The sequence below is a fragment of the Neoarius graeffei genome, chromosome 5 (genome assembly GCF_027579695.1).
Source record: "Neoarius graeffei isolate fNeoGra1 chromosome 5, fNeoGra1.pri, whole genome shotgun sequence".
NCBI lineage: Eukaryota > Metazoa > Chordata > Actinopteri > Siluriformes > Ariidae > Neoarius > Neoarius graeffei.
Genome location: NC_083573.1, coordinates 100,402,012 through 100,424,262, shown reverse-complemented (window position 1 = coordinate 100,424,262; position 22,251 = coordinate 100,402,012). Strand labels below are relative to the sequence as shown.

Below are 22,251 nucleotides of genomic sequence, written 5' to 3'. Positions count from 1 at the left end.
AACTATAACTAATTACTTTTTGAAAGTAACGTGCCCAACACTGATTACTAGAGCGTGATCATCCTTGACAGCTGTGTCCATGGGCTGTGGTGGGCTCTGGGAAATGCAGTCTGGAAATGTGACCTGGAGGTCAACATGGGACAACATGGGATAATTCTCTGTATTTTTTTTTTTTAACTAGGCCAAAGGAAATACACATTTCCATTTGATGGCACTTTTAAGTAAATTTCCACATTTGCCATGTGTAACTTATTTTCTATTAAAAAAAAATGTGATGTTTGATTTGCCTTATACAGTATAGGCCTCAGAATACTAATAAACATAAGTGACTCAAAACTTGACAGAAACATTGTGTGTCAATCATTAATGAGCATTTCTGAGATATTTTTTTTTCTGTCTGTTTGTAGCATGCTGTAAGTAAATGCTGATCAGAAGGACCTTTTATCTGAAAAGTTGTACTTGCTGTCACTTTTTTAAGGAAATAACAGTGCACTCATTTTTTCCCTCTTAACAAGTGAGCCATCGCTTCCTGTTCCTGTTTATTGTGCTACAGAACCCACTTCATTGCATGCTCAGTTAGTAAACTTCATGGGAAACTTTGGGATTTTAGTGTCTCTGAGCTCAGCAAGTCACTTCAGGACTCATCCCACCAGTTCCGTCAGTAAGAGAGACGCCCCTCTGGGTTTAGTCTCGCCCAGGGGAAATTCCTATGTTTCATTATTACAGCAATAAGAGTCAGAGTCAGTTCTCTGTAACTGTTAAAACACACACAGCACATCACTCATCAGTCTCACTGGATTATCAGACTTCACCTTGAGCTTCAGGTAAGAGCATTTCGGTTCAGCTCATTTCATTCTTTCTGACTAGAACCAGGTTCTGCTTCAATGGACCTTTTATAACAGGAAGTAAGCAGATTGTTTTACAGTTAACGGTTGTTGGAAATGTTGTTTTCATCACTGCCTTTCTGAACAATGTATAAAAAATACAGTGTTATGCTTGTAGGTAAATACAAATACATTGATTTCATGCAAAGGATCAAATCACGACAAGCCATTAAGATGAATTAACTGTTCAATTTTTAATTATATGTCATGTTTGTTTCATTTGTATTTGTATATAAATTCACATTATTGTTTCTACTTCATACCAGATATTTGACACACAGCTGTGAAATTAATATCTACATATTCCTAAGCACTGAAAACAGGTTTTATAGTAAACCCTCACACATACCTACACACACACATGCATGTACAAACACATACTCAACAAGAACAGGCAGGTGTTACTGTGGGTCTGAACAGCAGCAATTAGACAGGATAAATGACTGGTAAACAAAAAACTCTAAAAGTTAATAGACAAGTGAGGTGATTTGTCCATAACTCTGATACATAAAACAGTCCATCTTTCAGTCATCATTAATTATGAGTTAATAATGTCCCAGTTTCTGAACAAAGTTGGTCACTTATTGATCAGAGACTACGTTATCAAACTATCATAGCCCTCATCCTACCATGCTATTTTACACCTTAATCTTACCATGTGGGGTCCGTTTGGACCCCAATACTTTTCTCTAAAATTAAAGCTTATAAAGACAAAATCACCAGATAAGTTTTGTTCAGAACATCTTGTATTAATAACAGCAATACACTAAAGGGCCCAAGGCATAAAGAACACACTTAACCTTCATCCTACCAGCCAATTTTACATACACAAACTACCAGGCGGGGTCCGTATGGACCCCAGGAGGGAATACCTTGAAATCAATGCAGTAAGAACCAATTCAATGCAGCAAACAGACATAACTTTATTGAAGAACAAAATCCACTATGGCTGAATATCAATGATGTATTATAAATGCAATAACTAGCATACATGGAGCAAATTATAGCACCACAAAAAAAAATTGGCATTATATACATGATTTTTGCAGCTCATGCAGCTGTAAAACATTCTGGATTACAACTTAGGTCTTTTCTTACAGAATTTAAAACAAAAAAGTAATTGTAAAATAATTTAGGGCTTTTGTTTTGCAGCCTGTGCTTATTGCAGCAGTGGGGTCCACACGGACCCCAAGAAGGAATGCCTTGGTAGTTTCATTATGGAACATAAAAGAAATAAAAGAAGTTAACTTTCAGTGTGCTATTCAATTATAAAATGAAAGACAGATAAACTTTACTCTGGGGTCCGGTTGGACCCATCTCATCTCATTATCTCTAGCCGCTTTATCCTTCTACAGGGTCGCAGGCAAGCTGGAGCCTATCCCAGCTGACTACAGGCGAAAGGCGGGGTACACCCTGGACAAGTCGCCAGGTCATCACAGGGCCGACACATAGACACAGACAACCATTCACACTCACATTCACACCTACGGTCAATTTAGAGTCACCAGTTAACCTAACCTGTCTTTGGACTGTGGGGGAAACCGGAGCACCCGGAGGAAACCCACGCGGACACGGGGAGAACATGCAAACTCCACACAGAAAGGCCCTCGCCGGCCCCGGGGCTCGAACCCAGGACCTTCTTGCTGTGAGGTGACAGCGCTAACCACTACACCACCGTGCCACCCCAGTTGGACCCCAGTAACAAATTAATTATACCTTCACAATGCAAAAAGCTGATCTTCCGGTGCTTTAGTGTTTTAATTAAGACATAAATTCTGACAAATTCATAAAACGGTGAGGCAGTATGTCACATATTTTTAAAATGGCAAACAAACATATAGGTGCGGGGTCCAGATGGACCCCACTTGGTAGGATGAAGGATAGAAGATCCTGTGGCATCATCAATTAGTTAACTCTTTCCTTAAGAACTGAAATCATATCATATGTGGAATCAGGAGGTTTACACTCATGGTATTTAGATTCAGGAAAGCATGGAATCAGGTCCAACATGAATGTTGTAGTGTACACAAACAGTATCCTTTATTTTCCTCCCATTACTGTAGTACATTCTATGAGCATATGAGTGAGTAGTAAGGACACTATTTGGATATACTCCACCAACATCTTTATCTGTCCTCTGACCCAAATGTTCACAGGTGACGTATACCCATGTATAGCTCAGTGTGTGTATATATATATATATATATATATATATATATATATATATATATATATATATATATACACTGAGCTCACACATACATATATATTTCTTCTTCTTCTTTTGGCTGCTCCCGATTAGGGGTCGCCACAGCGGATCTTTCGTCTCCATTGCTCCCTGTCTTCCGCATCCTTCTCTACCACACCTGCCACTTTCATGTCCTCTCTCACCACATCCATGTATCTCCTCTTTGGCCTTCCTCATTTTCGTTTGCCTGACAGCTCCATCCTCAACATTCTCCTTCCAACATGCTCTGCATCTCTTCTCAGGATGTGCCCATACCATCTCAGTCTCATCTCTCTTAGCTTAATTCCCAAGCTCTCCACATGTGCTGTCCCTCTGATGTGCTCGTTCCTTATCCTGTCCAACCTCCCATCGCAAACCTTAACATCCTCAACTCCGCCACCTCCAACTTTGCCTCCTGTCTCTTCGTTAAGGGTACGGTCTCCAATCCATACATCACAACTGGTCTCATTAGTGTCTTATACATCTTACCTTTCACTTTTGTTGGGACTTTCCTATCACAAATGACTCCCGAAATGCTTCTCCAACTGCTCCACCCTGCCTGCACTCTCTTTCTCACCTCACTATCGCAGCCCCCATTTTCCTGCACAGTTGACCCCAGGTACTTGAATTCACCAACTTTCTTTATGTCTACTACTTGTATCTTCACTACACTCTCATCCCCATTCGCATTGATGCACATGTATTCTGTTTTGCTACTACTCACCTTCATTCCTCTTCGTTCCAATGCATACCTCCATCTCTCCAAACCCAACTCAACCTCCTTTCTACTTTCACCACATATCACAATATCATCCGCAAACATCATGTTCCATGGTGACTCTTGCCTCACTTCGTCCATCAAGCTATCCATCACTATGGCAAACAAGAAAGGACTCAAAGCAGATCCTTGATGGAGTCCCACCTTCACCTTGAACCATTCAGTTTTTCCAACTGCACACCTCACTGCTGTTTCACTGTTCTCATACATGTCTTGCACCACTATAATATACTTCTCATTCACTCCACTCTTTCTCATACAGTACCATAACTCATCTCTTGGCACTCTATCGTATGCCTTCTCCAGGTCTACAAACACACAATGTAGCTTTCTCTGGCCTTCTCTGTACTTCTCCATTAACATTCTTAAAGCAAAAATTGCATCCGACGTGCTCTTCCTTGGCATAAACCTGTACTGCTGTTCACAGATTGCTACCTCTCTTCTCAATCTTGCCTCCAATACCCTTTCCCATAGCTTCATGGTGTGGCTCATCAGTTTTATTCCTTTGTAATTACTGCAGCTCTGTACAGCTCCCTTATTCTTGTATATTGAGACTAGCACACTCTCCATTCATTTGGCATTTTCTCATTCTCTAGGATCTTATTAAAAAAATCTTGTTAGGAACTCTACAGCCATCTCACCCAAACATCTCCAAGCCTCAATTGGGATACCATCTGGTCCGACTGCTTTCCCAGTCTTCATTCTTTTCATGGCTGCCCTCACCTCATCCTTACTAACCAACTCTGCGTCCTGATTTGCTGTCTCCAATGAATCTGACCTTTTCTCTCTTGGATTCTCCTCATTTAATAAATCCTCAAAGTACTCTTTCCACCTTCTTAATACACTCTCTTTGTTTGTCAGCACATTTCCATCTTTCATCACTCTTACCTGCTGTACATCCCTTGCTTCCCTGTTTCTCTGCCTAGCTAGTCTGTACAAGTCTTTCTCTCCTTCTTTGGTCTCCAGTCTTTCATGCAACTCCTGGTATGCATCTGCTTTCACCTTCGTTACCGCTCTTTTTGCCTTCTGGCTTGTCTCTCTGTATAACCGCCTGCTTTCCTCGTCTCTCTGCTCGTCCCAATTCTTCTGTGCTAGCCTCTTCTCTTTTATAATTTCCTGCACTTCTTTGTTCCACCACCATGTCTCCTTGTCTTCCTTCCTCCTTCCCGATGACCACCCTCGCACCTTCCTTCCTGCCCCTCTTACTAGTACAGCAGTAGTATTCCAATCTTGAATGATGAATGAATGAATGAATGAACCCTTTATTGTCACTAGTCACAAGTACCAGCGAAATTGGCCATCAATCCGTCCGTACATATACACATACATACAATTGACAGAGGGGGAGTAGACAGGACAGGAAGACAGGGATGGAAAGAAAAAATACAGAGTAACATGAGGAGAGGGGAGGAGAAAAAAGCAACCCACACACTATGCTTCTGTGGGGAGTACAGTGTGGGAACATTAAAAAAACACCTCAGCACATAAGCACAAAATAAGTACACTTTACAACATGAAAACTCAGGACTTGAGGGGTGGGGGGGGCGATCAGGGGAGGGGGGTAAGGAGGGGGTGGAGGTAACCCAGTGCAAGCAAGCAGCTGTCTGTTCCTGCAGCCATGATGGTGCTGGTCGTCCACCCGCTTGTCACACTGGGGGTAAAAAGCGGTGACCGTGGGAAGTGGGGGAAGGAATGCAAGAGCGTCTCACTGCAGTGATCTTCAGGGGGAGTCGTTGTTCCAGCAACGACCTTGACCAAGGCCAGTGCTGTCTGAGGGGGCCGAAAGCAGATAAGATTGGGATTGTTTGGTCTTGGGGTGAGTAGATGCATTCTTTTACACAACTACTCTGTTTGTCCATTCTGGTCTCCGAATCGATCCATTTTCCCTTGCAAAGCCAAAAGCTTCTCCATGATGTTATCGATGTTGCAGTTCAAGTTCTGAATAGCCACAGTCTGAGTGCCGATAGCTCTGCCCACTGCTTCAATCATGTCGGGCAGCTTTCTGGGGCTTTGGACAGCTGTCACCATTTTCTGATTTCCTTGATAAACCAGGGCAATGCCTAATCCAATCAGCAAAAGACCTGTAATCATGGTTCCGAATATAGATGTCTTCACTGTCCTCCACAGAAAGAACAGCCAGGCACATGACCCGCCACTTCTCCCACGCATCCATCGTGTAGCCAGCTGTGAATGTTCTGGCAGGACAGGCCGGTTCCCCCAAACCCAGGCTTCTCATCGAGAAAATTGTGTCAATTGCATTGAGAGACCAATTTATCTATTCCATGATTTTTAGTTTGGAGAGCAGTGCGGAGAGAGTCTCTCAAAAGTATAGACAGTAGACAGACGAGACGAGAGGAGCAAAGCAGGGAAGATAAGGGAGAGGAGAGGGAGAGAAATGCAACCGCCTTCCGTGAGAGTACGGAGAAAAAAAAATCTTCTGGCAGACTTCCATGACCACTCAATGCTTATCTCATTTCTTCCCTAAACTCCTTCTGATGTTCAACCTCTTTTAGTTTCCACCACTTAATCTTCGGCCCCACTATTCCATGCTTCCTCTTTTTCACTTTCAAGCTCATCCTGCACACGACCACTTGATGTTGTCTAGCTACACTCTCCCCTGCCATCACTTTACAGTCTCCAATCTCCTTCAGGTTACCCCTTCTGCAGAGTATGTAGTCCATCTGTGTAGATCTTCCTCCACTCTTAAACGTCACCCTGTGCTGCTCTTTCTTCTCGAAGTATGTATTGACTATTGCCAAATTCATCCTCTTTGAAAAATCAACCACCATTTGCCCTTCCACATTTCTGTCTTACACCATATCTGCCCATCACATCCTCATCTCCTCTGTTTCCCTCACCAACATGTCCATTGAAATCTGCTCCTATCAGCACGCGCTCCTCCTTCGGTATACTTTCTACCACTGCATCCATCTTTTCTCAGAAAGACTCTTTCTCTTCATTCTCACATCCAACCTGTGGGGCGTACGCACACACAACATTGATTACCACTCCTTGAATCTCCAACTTCATGCCTATCACTCTATCTGACACCCTCTTCACATCAATCACACTGTTGACCAACTCTCCCCTCAAAACAATACCAACACCATTTCTCTTTCCATCGACTCCATAATAAAACAACTTGCATCCATCTCCAATGTTCTTGGCCTTGCTTCCTTTCCACCTCATCTCCTGCACACACAAAATGTCCAACTTCCTTCTTTCCATCATACCTGCTAACTCTCTCGCTCTGCCAGTCAATGTTCCCACATTCAGTGTTCCTACCCTCAATTCTAAGCCCCTTCCCTTCCATCTTTCATGCTCTCTCCTAACACGCCTCCCCCTTCTCTTTCTCCTTCTCTGTTTTGGCGCAACAGTAGCACACTTTCCACCGGAACCCTGTTGACCAACAGTACCGGAGGCGGTCATTGTTAACCCGGGCCCCGACTGATCCGGTATGGTATTTCTCTTTTCATTCCGCATGTTAGATTTGGCACAGTTTTATGCCGGATGCCCTTCCTGACGCAACCCTCTCCAATTTATCTGAGCTTGGGACCGGCACCAAGAGTACGCTTATGCACCCCCAGTGGCTGGATTATATATATATATATATATATATATATATATATATATATATATGTGTGTGTGTGTGTGTGTGTGTGTGTGTGTGTAGTCCAGGTGGGTGGAGCACAGAAGCACGGCAGGCCAGAACTGAGTTCTCAAAAACTTTTTTTTTTTACCTTTTCAGCCAAGTGTTCTGGTTGGGGAGCGAGTTCCCTTTCTCTGCTCTCTCTCTCTCCTTTTAAAGGGCACAGTCACTGGAGAAGACACACAAACACAGGTTAATTCCCATCAGGTGCAGTGATTCCACCACTTACCTTCCCTGAGTCTGCCCTCCATTCACAGACCGACGCTTGGCCATGCCCCTGCTGCCACAACACACACACACACACACACACACACACACACACACACAGAGGGTAAGTCAAAATTATGTTAACACTTAAATAGTAGAAACCATTTATTCACAAAACATACATCATATGTGCAAGATGATTTACAGGACAGTCTCAACCTGTTTATCATTGTGTTCAACACACAAAAACCAGCAAGCAACAGAAGCATTTCATCTGTCAGCTATGGCCTACGTCTATCTCCAGGAGAAAAATAATCCATTTGTGTTAACATAATTTTGACTAACCCTGTATATGCAAAATTAGAAATGTTTAAACAATCCCTGATACGTTTGTTCAGCGCTGCAACAACCAGCTTCATTGTCAAACAGCCATCTTCTTTCAATTTTCCCCAGAGATTCTTCTTCTTCTTCTTCTTCTTCTTCTTCTTCTTCTTCTTCAATTATCCAGAGGCTCCAGCTGAATTATGGCATAGTGTAGCATAGTGTGGTACATTTGCATCCTACAGATGTAGTAGATCATCCAGGTACCGTTCAAGAACTATTGAGCCTACTGAGTATTCGGACATCCTAAATATTGCATTTTGTGGACTAATAGTATGGAAGTATGTGTATTCAGAAGCAGCCTTAGAGTTCAATGTCCTTTAGTGTATGATGTGATGATGTGTGCCACCTTTGAAAGCTCTTGTCACACCTATACAGGTAACTCTGCATTATTATTTGCATGTTATGGCAGGTAAAAAAAAAAGAAAAGAAAAACCCAGCCATATTATTTGCAACTTCAAGGCTGACAGCAGAACAATCAGTGGTGGGTTTCCAAAAAAACCCTTAACACAAAGAGCATCGTAATGAGGAGAGAGTGTTCATTGTGCTGCTCACTCTACAATGTAATGATAATCTTTGTGCTGCAATGCTTTTGGGGAACTCAGCACAGAACATTACTATTATCGAAGTGTTTATCAGGAATAGAAATGATTCAGAAACACATTTAGTATGATTTACACTTTAACTTGTGTGTAGATGTGAGACGTTTAACAATATTATAATATGTAGACTATGTTTTACACATAATTTATTTGACTTTTTTGTATTTTTCATGCACCGTTTTCTTTAATGCTTTGCATTAATTTCTTTTTTAATATACCTGTTTAACTGTTTTCCTTGAATAAGCATTTTTCTCTCCCAGTCAAACATAATAATAATAATAATAATAATAATAATAATAATAATAATAATTTGTCTTTTTCCCAAAAAAACAGGAATCCCAGAATGCCTCTCCTTTTAGTGAAAGATCAGGATTGGACGGCTGCAGGGGAATCTCACTCCAACCCTGAGAGATTCTTGGGGCAGAATTATGAAGAGCTGCACAGAGATTCTGTTAAACATAAAGTAAAATTCCTTGATGATAAATTCCCTCCTAATAAGAGCTCCATTGGAGAAGGCCTGCTGTCTGACAGGGACATGGCAAGAGTGGAGTGGATGAGACCCATGGTGGGTGAGCTTTAAACATCAATTAATAATAATAATAATAATAATAATAATAATAATAATAATAATAATAATAATGTGATAAATCAAAGAAAAGTGTTATTTAACATAAAACAAATAATAATTCATGGGAGTGAAAAAATTATGTCAGTTTTTTGAGCACTGATGGTTAAGCCTGACTCCTGCACTGCAGATGCTGAAAGTTTCTCCTCCAGCAAACTGCTGTAATTTGAAGTCTGAATATCTCAATAAGTGACTACAAACTCATACATTTTCTTCACCATATTCTATGAAATACCAGCAAGTGGCCTAGTGGTTAGCGCGTCCGTCTGTCTATCGGGAGATCGCGAGTTCTACTCACGGTTGGGTCATACCAAAGACCATCATAAAAATGGTACTTACTGCCGTCTGGCAAGGCAAGCTGCAATACAGATGTGAGTGGGGAATCAAACTCTTGCAGTTACCACAGGACTAGCCCCCCACTGTAATCCTAGCTATGTAATAGGCGAGAGGCCGAGGGCTATGGAAACAGAGATCGGTGCTGCCCTATGTGCCACATGGCGTGGGAAGGAATTTGACTTTGATTCTATGAAGTGCTGAAAGTTTGGAGGAGTATCACAGAGACCAAACGACATCATCGAAAACTGTAAAATGCTGTGATTTCAAGGCTCTTATCAATGGTGTTGTCCCTCAGTTCAAAGGACCGATAGCAAAAATTTCAGTTTTTTTCTTTGTTTCCAAGGTATAGAGGTAGAGTTAACAAAAAAAGAGCCTTACTCCACACTCCGTCCATACACTTTATAGACTTATGACTGTATTTGGGCCATTGTAGGTTATAAAAATACAGAGCTGAGGGAGGGAGGGGGTAGTAATCCAAGGGGGAAAAAATCAGAATTTCTGAGATTACAGATATTCTGAGATTAAAGTCAGAAATTTACAAGGAAAAAAAAAACCTTGAACATTCTCTGAGATCATAAAGTTATAAATACTCAGGAAAAAACTCAGAACTTCTGAGATTAAAAAGCCAGAAATTCCAAGATTAAGAAATCACAAATTTATGAGGAAAAAATCCAAGGAACCATGCCACTTCACTTTGTAAAGTTGGATCAACATTATCACATCACAGATGTCACACCTGAGCTGAGCATTATAGGAAATGCAGTATTTCCTCCTCAGTCATGCAATATAAAAGAATAAATCACTCAGTGATTTTCAACTACATTTACCAGAATGCACTACAGCCAGGAAGCTGGGAAGAATGAGATTTTTTTTTTTTTCACGTAAATGTGTGACTTCTTAATTTTGGAATTTCTGATTTTTTTTCTCAGAATTCATGAGAATATCTTTGAGTCTTTTCTCAAAATATTAATCCCTGCCTTTTCTTTTACCAATAGCGTCTCTAATACACCATTGTAATGGACCTCAGCTACATACAGGTTTGATCTACAAAAGCAACTAACTTTGCAAGAATATTTTGAGCAATAGACAGACGGACAGACAGACAGTCATTGCAGAATTGAAGAGGACCATCACTTTTAGAGTCCAAAACTACAGGACTGTTTCTCTCTACTCAGCATTCTAACAAGACCAAAATATCAGCATAATGGCACCAGTCATAATGGCCGGGGGTTCAGGGGTCACCTTAGGCCCCCAAAAGCTCATGGGTTCTACATGCTTGGAGATGCATTCTAGTACCTTTCCTGGCACTTGCAGGCCTCCCTGAAAGTCACTTGTTTTTGGTAATATTAATAAGATTTTCTCTTTTTCTTTTTGCTAAAAGTTGCTGTGATTGTTTTTGATTGAAGACTTAATTATAATTAATATTCAAGTATACTGGTGACATTTATGGAATAAGAATAAAACAACCAGTTGATGTTCACCAAGTGTCAGCTTTATTTTCAGCTTCAGCCATCCAAAGACATGCAGTTAGGTTAATATGGGACGGCCTTGGGCTGAGGTGCCCTTGAGCGAGGCACCTAACTCCCAACTGCTCCCTGGGCGCTGTTAGCATGGCTGCCCACTGCTCTGGGTATGTGTGTGTGCTCATTGCTCACGTGTGTGTGCATGTGTGTGTTCACTGCTTCAGATGGGTTAAATGCAGAGAGGAATTTCACAAGTGTGTGATGAATAAAGTTGTGCTTTCTTTCTCTTCTTTCTTTCAATTACAATACATGACTATCCAGATGGGGCGGCATGGTGGTGTAGTGGTTAGCGCTGTCGCCTCACAGCAAGAAGGTCCGGGTTCGAGCCCCGTGGCCGGCGAGGGCCTTTCTGTGTGGAGTTTGCATGTTCTCCCCTTGTCCGCGTGGGTTTCCTCTGGGTGCTCCGGTTTCCCCCACAGTCCAAAGACATGCAGGTTAGGTTAACTGGTGACTCTAAATTGACCGTAGGTGTGAATGTGAGTGTGAATGGTTGTCTGTGTCTATGTGTCAGCCCTGTGATGACCTGGCGACTTGTCCAGGGTGTACCCCGCCTTTCGCCCGTAGTCAGCTGGGATAGGCTCCAGCTCGCCTGCGACCCTGTAGAAGGATAAAACGGCTAGAGATAATGAGATGAGATGAGAGACTATCCAGATCTAACTCGGGGACCAGCATGGATTATGTGCATTGCGCGTAAGTGCCTCTTAACAGGGATGGTACTTTACCGCAAACACAGCATAAGGAAGGAGGTAAACTGGACTAGCGTGATCAGTGACAACTTCCACATGGAACTACTTGAGCAGCTATGCACTGGGCGCTAACTTGGATGGGGTGGGGAGTATGTCTGAATGTAGAACATTTGCATGGCAGCACGGCGTAACCACCGCGTGGGGATAACGAGAAAATTAAACAAAAGACCACATTTTCAAGATTGACAAGTCTTTTTATTAGTGTAGCAGCAACTTTTACAGGCGTGTCGGCAATATTGTGGGCATAGCGGTAAGGAAATATTGTGTATCGGCCCAATACACTGAAAAGGCCTAGTTAGAACTCTGCTACTACTTACAGGTCATCAATACAGTGTCATTTTAAACCATACATATCTAAATAACAAGGCCTCTTTTCCAAACAACCCCCAGGGACATTGTATATCATCTCATGTGTCTGACACATGCCTCAAAGCCACAAAAATGATTTGATCTAAAGAGAAATGTTGCATTAGTTTCCCCAAATACTCTTTCATGGCCTTCATGGCTTTGAGCATGTTGTAAGGACCCTATTAGGACCCTGCCAAAACATTTGTTTGCATGTGATTATATCACCTTACTTCGGGATTAGTGAACAAGCAGACTGATCACACCACCTTTGTGCTCGAGTTACATTCTGATGGCTTCTTTCTTACCTTGAAAATGTCAATAAGCACACTCTTCTGAGGTGTACTATTACTTTCTTACCATTTTATCCAATGATTCTGTCAGAACATTCAGTATCTGCAGAAATGAATGAAACACACACACACACACACACACACACACACACACACACACACACACACACAAAATCTCAACAAGGTTGAGTTCACCAGTGACATTTTTGTGTTTCTTATATTCTTCTGTCTTTTTGTGCACTTCATATTAGATACTGATGAAATGTGCATGTGATTTATTTCTGCTTTTCCACTTCACAGGAAATGGTGCCTGATCCTCATCTTGTTGTTGGTGGAAAGTCGAGGTTTGATTTTTCCCAGGGAGAGCTTGGTGAGTCGAATACAAAAGCTGGTGTCAGTAAAGGCACACGGGTGTTACCAGGGCTGCTGACAGCTTTGGCTGGGCCCAGGACAAAATGCTCTGAATGCCCCCCCCCAAACGCCATTAAATGTATTCCGTTATGCCCCAAGCCTGCATGCGACAGCCCCCGCAATGCCTTCCTAAACTCGTGGATAGTCTACTATAATCACGCGATTGGGGTGCTCTTGAAGGAGCAGCGATGGACGGGGGATTTTGGGCAGGGCTGGGGGCGAACATAGTATACTGTGCGTGCGTACTGTCCAGTGTGAAAGCAGAGAAGAACACACCGCTCGAGAAACGGCGGGATATGATTGCGGGCTAATGTGAATATTCTTAGCTTCAATCAGATATATGAAACACAATGTTATTAAGCCGTTGTGGTTATGAAATGATTCAATGCCCTGTGCGTTTGATATGGTGTTCAGTGTGACTTGCTCTCCCCTCGTTTGTAACATGAATTGCGTGCCGCGCGTGCCTTGGTTGGGGTTACTTTATGGGGCTGGAAAAAGTTGGCTGTCTTACCTGGCTCAGCTGCCCCACTGACTTTGCTAGTACCTGCTGCATCATCCGAATCTTTTTTAAAATACTTATGCAGTGAGCCCCTGAGTCTCTTGGTTTCTTCCTCTCTTTTTCTCTTTTCTTTTCTGTGCTCCTGACTTGTACATGTTGGCAAATGGCACGCACGCTGATTGTCGAAGCGCTATGATCGAACGATGTCGTTTTTTTCCCCTTAATCAAAGAGTCAGACCAAACCATTTTTGCATTAGGGGTGGTAGGGGGTTCTTGACGCCTTTTTCAAAGACAATAAAGGCAAAAGATCTAGAAATCATTTATTGAATGCAAATATAGCACATTTCTCCCCCAAATCAACACATTTTGAAATAGGGCTGCACGATTATGGAAAAATGATAATCACGATTATCTTGATCAAAATTGTAATCACGATTATTAATCATGATTATTCTTGATGTTAGGGAAATCACTTAAATTTTATTTCACTATATTCAAACAAACAATATGAACAGCTTTCAGTGCAGAATGAAATTTAAAAGAGAAATTCTGATTAATGACAAATAAATGAAATTTATCCAAGAAATTACCAAAGGATGAAGGAACTGAAAACTCAGTTTCAACAATTACATAGCATTATACTGAGGCCTACAAGTTTTTAGCTAGAAAGACCAGCCTATCAACATGCTTTGGCTTTAAACATGAGCGAAGGCAGGTCACAGCATTGCCTCCAGTGCTAAATACGCTCAATCTGTTACCTACTCTCACGCTATCACCCCTTGAAGAAGATACCGCCAGTGTTGCCAGACACTGCTGACGTTTTCCAGCCCAAAATATGTTAAAATTCGCCAAAATGCACTTAAAACCGCCCAATCTGGACAGCTTGCACTGAAAAACCACTGCACTGAAGCTCTGCGCACTTGGCTTGCTTGCTTATTTAGGTGGAGTAATGAAACCTTACATGCATCGGTTCGCCCCCTAATGGTTTGGCGGAGTACTGGTCAAAAAGTGCTTGATCAGATATGCAGCAGAGCTCGCATTTTAAATAGAAATAAATCGCGATTTTCATTTAATTTAATCGTGGCAGACAAAATCGCGATTTTCGATTATATTCGATTAATTGTGCAGCCCTATTTTGAAATGAAATAAAATAATCGCAACTTCATGAGAGCCCAGTTCTGGGCCCTCCCCATTCCTGTGCCCGGGACAACATACCCGTTTGTCCCCCCCTGTCGGCGGGCCTGGGTGTTACACACACAGGTACAATGACATATTAGGGCCAAGGTGAATAATAATAATAATAATAATAATAATCTCATTATCGGGGCGGCACGGTGGTGTAGTGGTTAGCGCTGTCGCCTCACAGCAAGAAGGTCCTGGGTTCGAGCCCCGGGGCCGGCGAGGGCCTTTCTGTGCGGAGTTTGCATGTTCTCCCCGTGTCCGCGTGGGTTTCCTCCGGGTGCTCCGGTTTCCCCCACAGTCCAAAGACATGCAGGTTAGGTTAACTGGTGACTCTAAATTGACCGTAGGTGTGAATGTGAGTGTGAATGGTTGTCTGTGTCTATGTGTCAGCCCTGTGATGACCTGGCGACTTGTCCAGGGTGTACCCCGCCTTTCGCCCGTAGTCAGCTGGGATAGGCTCCAGCTTGCCTGCGACCCTGTAGAAGGATAAAGCGGCTAGAGATAATGTGATGTGTGTGATGTGATCTCATTATCTCTAGCCACTTTATCCTGTTCTACAGGCTCGCAGGCAAGCTGGAGCCTATCCCAGCTGACTACGGGCGAAAGGCAGGGTACACCCTGGACAAGTCGCCAGGTCATCACAGGGCTGACACATAGACACAGACACCATTCACACTCACATTCACACCCACGGTCAATTTAGAGTCACCAGTTAACCTAACCTGCATGTCTTTGGACTGTGGGGGAAACCGGAGCACCCGGAGGAAACCCACGCGGACACAGGGTGAACATGCAAACTCCGCACAGAAAGGCCCTCGCCGGCCACGGGGATCGAACCCGGACCTTCTTGCTGTGAGGCGACAGCGCTAACCACTACACCACCGTGCCGCCCTAATAATAATAATAATATGCAACTGAGGAAGAGGATCATATTCCCGCTGTGAAACTCAGAATTCGAGACATTAAAGTCATAAATTTACTCATATGTTCTCTGAGATTATAAAGTCATAAATTTACAAAAAAAAAAACCTCAGAAATTCCGAGTTAAAAAGTCACAAATTTATGAGACAAAAAAAAATTCTCTGAGACAACAATCATCTGCTTCCCAGCTGCAGTGCATTCTGAGAAATGTAGTTGAAAATCTCTTTGCACTTTATTCTTTCTTTTCTTTTCAAAAGTATTGTACTTCTTCCCACTCCTTTTTCAAACAATGTGCGGTGTATTGTAATGTATTAGCTCTTTATGTTATTTTATTTATTCTTTTTTGTCACTTTTTTCATTTTCTTTCTTTTGTATGTACAAATAGTTACATACATTCTTATACATGTTCGAAATAAATAAATTCATTCATTCATTCAAGTTTCTTGTATAATCTCATAGAATATCTTTTTAATTATTTTTTCTCATAATTTGTTCTCAATTTTTTTTCTCAGAATATTACCCCCTCCCTCAGCTCCACATTTCTTTCTTTCTTTCTTTCTTTCTTTCTTTCTTTCTTTCTTTCTTTCTTTCTTTCTTTCTTTCTTTAAGCTACAATGGCCTTAATATGTACACAGGCATATTGGGCCATCATAGAGTAATGTACAATCAGTGTCCAATGGAATGTTGCTATCAGACCCGTGTATGTTGGCTGACTCTCGCGTGCACTCTGGACAACGCATGCTACGAATAGACTCACACGTGCACACTGCTAATGACATACACCTGCACTGGATTAAGGCACAATCTCTGCACCTATATAAGGACTCTGAATACTCAGTCACGTTACGAAGTATTGAGTTGTGTGTGACACTTTACCGAGCCTTGTTTTCCAATTGATTTTCTGGTTTCCTGAATCCTGTCCCTAGTCTTTTGATTCTGCCTTTGTCTGTGGCTACAATAGTCTGTTTGTGCCTCGCCTGACCTACCGGTATTGGTTATTTACTGTTCTCGATTTATGTCTGCCGATTTGGACTGTTTGCCTGATTGTCTAATTCTTAATAAATATTTTCTGCACCTACATCTGTCTCTACTACTCATCCCCGATAGTCACCAACAATACCAACATATAGACTCTTGAAAATCAAATAATGAAGAAAACCTACCATAGAGTTTGTGTTCTAGGTTCGCAAGCCAAGTTAGTTCCTTTTGTCACTTATGTTATAGCAGCTATAAACATTATTCCCTCACCATTCTTTCTTATTTTTCTCTCGACATTAATAAGACAAAATAACACAGCTTGTCCTTTTTGTTACTTAGAAAATGCAAAGAAGTGTCAACTCCTCTGTCCTGAAGATGTCGGAAAACTTAAAGTTATAGCTTTATCTCTGACTGTTACAAAGTGCTGACACTGGAGAGTCTTTCCATAAATGTTACATAAATGACAGAAAACTTCATCATATCCAATGATTAAACATGTTTTTTTAATCCATTTACATGAAATGTCCACTGTACACGTCCCTGTGAAATCCTTCTGACCAATCAGAATCCAGAATTCAACAGTGTTGTCATATAAAGGAGATGAAATTTACCTTTCTGAATTTTCTTGCACATTTTTTGTGGATGTCAGACAGCATCATGATTCCTGTGCTCTAGCTGTTCATCATTAACAGACAGAATCCATTAATCCATAATTTATAGTCTATTATATGGATTTTTTATCTCATCTTATTATCTCTAGCCGCTTTATCCTGTTCTACAGGGTCGCAGGCAAGCTGGAGCCTATCTCAGCTGACTACGGATGAGAGGCGGGGTACACCCTGGACAAGTCACCAGGTCATCACAGGGCTGGATTTTTTATTTATTTATTTATTTATTGTGCATGTGATATTCCACAATGATTCCTGGCTTGCTCATCTTCTCATGTCCTTCTGATCTTCCAGTTATCCTGATTCTTCTTGGGTTATATTCAGCTGATTCTAGTTTTGATTGCAATTTACGCTGAGTGTATGAAACATGGACACTCTGCAATCTGTGGGGTTCTGTTTGTTACAATCATTATTGGATAGCATCAGTGCATCCAATGCACTCTTTGGGATTTATTTGTAAAGGTTTTTTTTTTCTTTCTTTTTTAAGGAAACTGCTGGTTTCTGGCTGCAATTGGTGCGATTACATTTCAGCAAGACATTATGGATGAGATCATCCCTGAAGGCCAGTGTTTCAGCAGGGATTACACTGGAATATTTCATTTTAGGGTGTGTATATCAATCATCAATCAATCTTCACCTAACCTAATACAGTACCGCAAACTGCTCATTAACACACAATACCTATTAAACACACTATAATTCAGCAAATGTAATCCATATTGATATATAACACTCTTTTTATGAATGTTTATTTCCTGTGTTTGGTCTGATTTATAATTAGAACATAAACACAGGATTGGGTTGTAACAGAATACAAGTTTTTGTCCAATTTTGACAAGCTCAGAAGGAAGGGGACAGTGTAGAGAGCAGTGAGAGTGTTAAGATTGATCATAGTAGAGTTCTGGAAAAAAAAATGGCAGTTTCATGTCTTATTTAATCATCACAAGCATGCATAGATTATTCCAATAGATATTGTTAACCAATCCAAGATGTCTAAATTTATTATACAATACTTATTACCTAATGCATGTAAATGTGAAGGAATTGTCTCATCTTGTCAATCCATATGTGTTGCTTTTATCTGTGTACAATGAACAAATAATTAATAAACTCACTCTTAACATACAATGAGCTCCCAACCAGAATCAGTGATCAATAAGAAGCCTTTAAAATATGATGTTTAAAATTAATCTGAATAAATTACCCTTTTAAAGCCATGTAACAGAATATGCTACTGATTACATTTAAAAGACAGTATTGAATATTCAGTCACAGAGACGTGACTTTATTTAGATATTCCGTATTCTGCCCAACCCTGTTTACAGTAATTATCATTGTTCTATAATGAATTATAATGTTAATGTTGGACTTCTTTTCAGTTCTGGAGATTTGGGAAGTGGCTGGATGTTGTGGTAGATGATAAATTACCCACAATTGATGGACAACTAATTTTTGTTCACTGCAAAACTCGCAATGAGTTCTGGCCAGCACTACTGGAGAAAGCCTACGCCAAGTACATCACATTCAGTCATGCTTATTTATTTTAGAGGTCTGACTTACTGGAGTGTGTGGCTTTTATATGCATCTACATGGTGGTTTTGGGGTGTGTGTGTGTGTGTAGAGTGTGTGGCTCCTATGCAGATCTTCATGGTGGTGTGATATCTGAGGCTCTGTGTGATTTCACTGGAGGAGTTCATACAACAATCAGACTGAAGCCAGATCATCCAGAGCACTGGGCTCTACTGCATCGAGCAGCAAAATACAGATCAACTATGGGCTGTGGATCATACCCAGGGGTAAACGTGCCCTATATGCACACACATACACTCCTCTATATATACACACTATACACATTTAACACATCCACATCACAAATGTGACTCAAGCCACGGACTCACTTCCTGGTCCATTTATTCTGAAAGATTTTGTTAGTCTGAAGCTGATGAAGCCGATTCTCTATTACACTATGCTGGGATTTTTTTTTTCCATTTTACGTTAATGAATTGTTAACACTTTGATATAATTTACATTAAATGAAGGTGTGTAACTATTAGGGGAAGCCATGGCCTAATGGTTAGCGCCACACCTTTGGGACCAAACAGTCTCTGGTTCAATTCCCTGGACCAGCAGGAATGACTGAAGTGCCCTTGAGCAAGGCACCTAACCCCCAACTCCTCCCCAGGTTGCTCTGGGTATGTTGTATGTTGCTCTGGATAAAAGCATCTGCTAAATATGTATGAGTCTAGCCTGCAAGGTCTGACTTAGCTAGTTTAAAGTCACATGGCAGCTCAGAGAGACTGATCCTGACTTGATTTTGGACACCAGAGTTGAACATGGCATTAAAACTCCTAGAAACTGCTGGAAACATCATATCCTTCCACATCCAACCATCATTAATCTCATATTTTATCATCATTAAGGTATAAGCTCAGCCTCTAGCTTGTCCTTAGATCCTTAAATAGTGCCATATAATTCACAGTGTCATTATTTTGCACTGATTTATTTTATTCCATCATTGACAGTGTGGCCCAAACAAGCATTGAATCTGAAATGTAATGAATACCTTGCATGTGACTGTTAATTGTTCTTTACTGCACATTACAATACATTTAGCAGATGCTCCTATTCAGCGTGATGTACAAGATACCCAGAGCAGCCCAGGGAGCAGGTGGGGGTTAGGTGCCTTGCTCAAGGGCATTTCAGTTATTCCCTGCTTGTCCAGGGAATCAAACCTGTGAGCTTTTGGTCCCAAACCTGCTTCTCTAACCATTAAGCCATGACTTCCGGCACAAAGTAAACATCCTGAAACAGTCACATGTCAGAATGGTTGTTTAAATTTTAGAAAAGTTGACTCATTGAGTTCTTTTTTGAATTACTGGTCGACTAGTAAAAATTAGTAGTCATGTAACTCCAAACACTCTCATTACCATACACACACACAAACAGTGCACACTAATACACACATCTATTAAGTGATGTGGAACGCACATGTCATTAACACTCATTGCACTCACACTTGACAGCGATTTGGCCTAGTGGTTAGCGTGTCCGCCTCTTGAGCAGGAGTTCTTGAGTTCTACTCGCGGTCGGGTCATACCAAAGACCATCATAAAAATGGTACCTACTAATGTCTGGCAAAGCATACTGCAATACAGATGTGAGTTAGGAAGTCAAGCTCTTGTGGTTACCAGAGGACCTGTTACTCTAGCTGTAGAGGTGAGACGCCAAGAGCTATCAAAATGGAAATTGGCGCCACACCCATATGCCAAGCTGGTTAGTACTGGGACAGGAGACTGCCTGGGAAGACCATATTCTGGTGTGAGAGGGACTTTGACTTTTTTGACACTCACACACACTTTACCTAGTGCTGAACTGATTATACACATCATTCCATGTATTTTTCAGGCCACTTCTGCTTACACAGAGCTCCCCAACGGTATAGTGGAGGGCCACGCCTACACTATAAGTGGAGTTACCAAGGTACGAGTCTGAAATGCTTTTTAACTAAAATCTCTCAGGTCCAGATGTAAGCATTGAGATGAATGTCCACTTTATTAAAGCTGTAGCTCATCACATGTACTGTGTCTGAGACTGTACTAATATACAGTGTGTGAAGCACAAATCACACTGTAAAGGCTGCTGTGATAGAGTGGAATTGGTCAACCACAGATTCGTTAAAACGCGAGAGGAAATGCAAGTTCAGTAGTGAAGAGAAAATTATATTCATATATTTATGTGAATGAAAAAAAAATTTGGACTGCATTCGCAGTTCAAAAGTAGCTCAGAAGTCCATGAGCATCCAGTTCAGTCAGGAGACATTATCAGAGAGCAGCCTTACAGAAATCCAGACACAGATTTCCACCTGGTTTGGTGAGGTGGATAATGTCACAATCAAAACCGGATGGAATATGTCATCAGTCACACTTCCTGTGTCTCCACCATTTTTGTGCCAACTTCCCCATATTTTATTTGATTCTTCTGCTTTTTGCCTGTTTTTTGAACAGAATGTGAGATATGAACAGATCAATACTCCTGGCCCTGAATTTAGATTGATAAGTGAAGTGTGTGTGTGTGTGTTTGTGTAACAGGTGATGAGTGAAGGGGAACCTGTTAACCTGGTGCGTCTCCTGAATCCATGGGGACGCAAAGAGTGGAATGGTGCCTGGAATGACAGGTCAGAACTTACACACTTTCATAATCGCTGATCACTGATCATGATCACATGAGATCTTATCTCATCTCATCTCATCATCTGTAGCCGCTTTATCCTGTTCTACAGGGTCGCAGGCAAGCTGGAGCCTATCCCAGCTGACTACGGGCGAAAGGTGGGGTACACCCTGGACAAGTCGCCAGGTCATCACAGGGCTGACACATAGACACAGACAACCATTCACACTCACATTCACACCTACGGTCAATTTAGTCACCAGTTAACCTAACCTGCATGTCTTTGGACTGTGGGGGAAACCGGAGCACCCGGAGGAAACCCACGCGGACACGGGGAGAACATGCAAACTCCGCACAGAAAGGCCCTCGCCGGCCACGGGGCTCGAACCCAGGACCTTCTTGCTGTGAGGCGACAGCACTAACCACTACACCACTGTGCCACCCATCACATGAGATGTTACATTAAAAAAAAGAATCATGACTCCCCATGGCACTTCATCATTACACATTCTTTTGCAACATTCAGAAAACTGTTAGCGTGTTTCCTGGGTATTATGTAAGATCAGGAAAAACAAATCAGGAAGCACTGAAAGACACATCCTCCACTTCTCTACTGTGATATTATAACTGCTAATAGAACACAATATAGTTATAGCTAATATAACAATTCTAATATAAATCCTAATATAACAATATAGCTATAACTATAGTGTATGTAGCATTACATGTGTTCTTGTGACAACATGCACATGCTCATTTGTGCAGAACATCAGTGGAGGACGATGTTCTGTCCCTCTTGAAGCACAAATGCCAGCCAAAACATATCACC

The 22,251-nt window shown here is 41.6% G+C and overlaps 1 protein-coding gene across 4 annotated transcripts in view; it reads left to right on the top strand.

The window, feature by feature from the left end:
* Window positions 1-550: 550 nt before the first annotated feature.
* LOC132887172 (calpain-2 catalytic subunit-like) overlaps window positions 551-22,251 on the top strand; it is a 29,736-nt gene continuing 8,035 nt past the window's right edge. Inside the window, exons 1-9 of one of the 4 annotated variants that reach the window (XM_060922643.1) lie at window positions 551-824; window positions 7,267-7,344; window positions 9,062-9,293; window positions 12,897-12,966; window positions 17,743-17,861; window positions 18,635-18,768; window positions 18,877-19,051; window positions 20,661-20,735; window positions 21,344-21,429. In XM_060922643.1, coding sequence (XP_060778626.1) covers window positions 9,072-9,293; window positions 12,897-12,966; window positions 17,743-17,861; window positions 18,635-18,768; window positions 18,877-19,051; window positions 20,661-20,735; window positions 21,344-21,429 — 881 coding nt within the window. In that variant the 5' untranslated portion in view covers window positions 551-824; window positions 7,267-7,344; window positions 9,062-9,071. The remainder of the gene's footprint in view (window positions 825-7,266; window positions 7,345-9,061; window positions 9,294-12,896; window positions 12,967-17,742; window positions 17,862-18,634; window positions 18,769-18,876; window positions 19,052-20,660; window positions 20,736-21,343; window positions 21,430-22,251) is intronic. The other 3 variants (XM_060922642.1, XM_060922644.1, XM_060922645.1) reach the window with 3 other exon arrangements.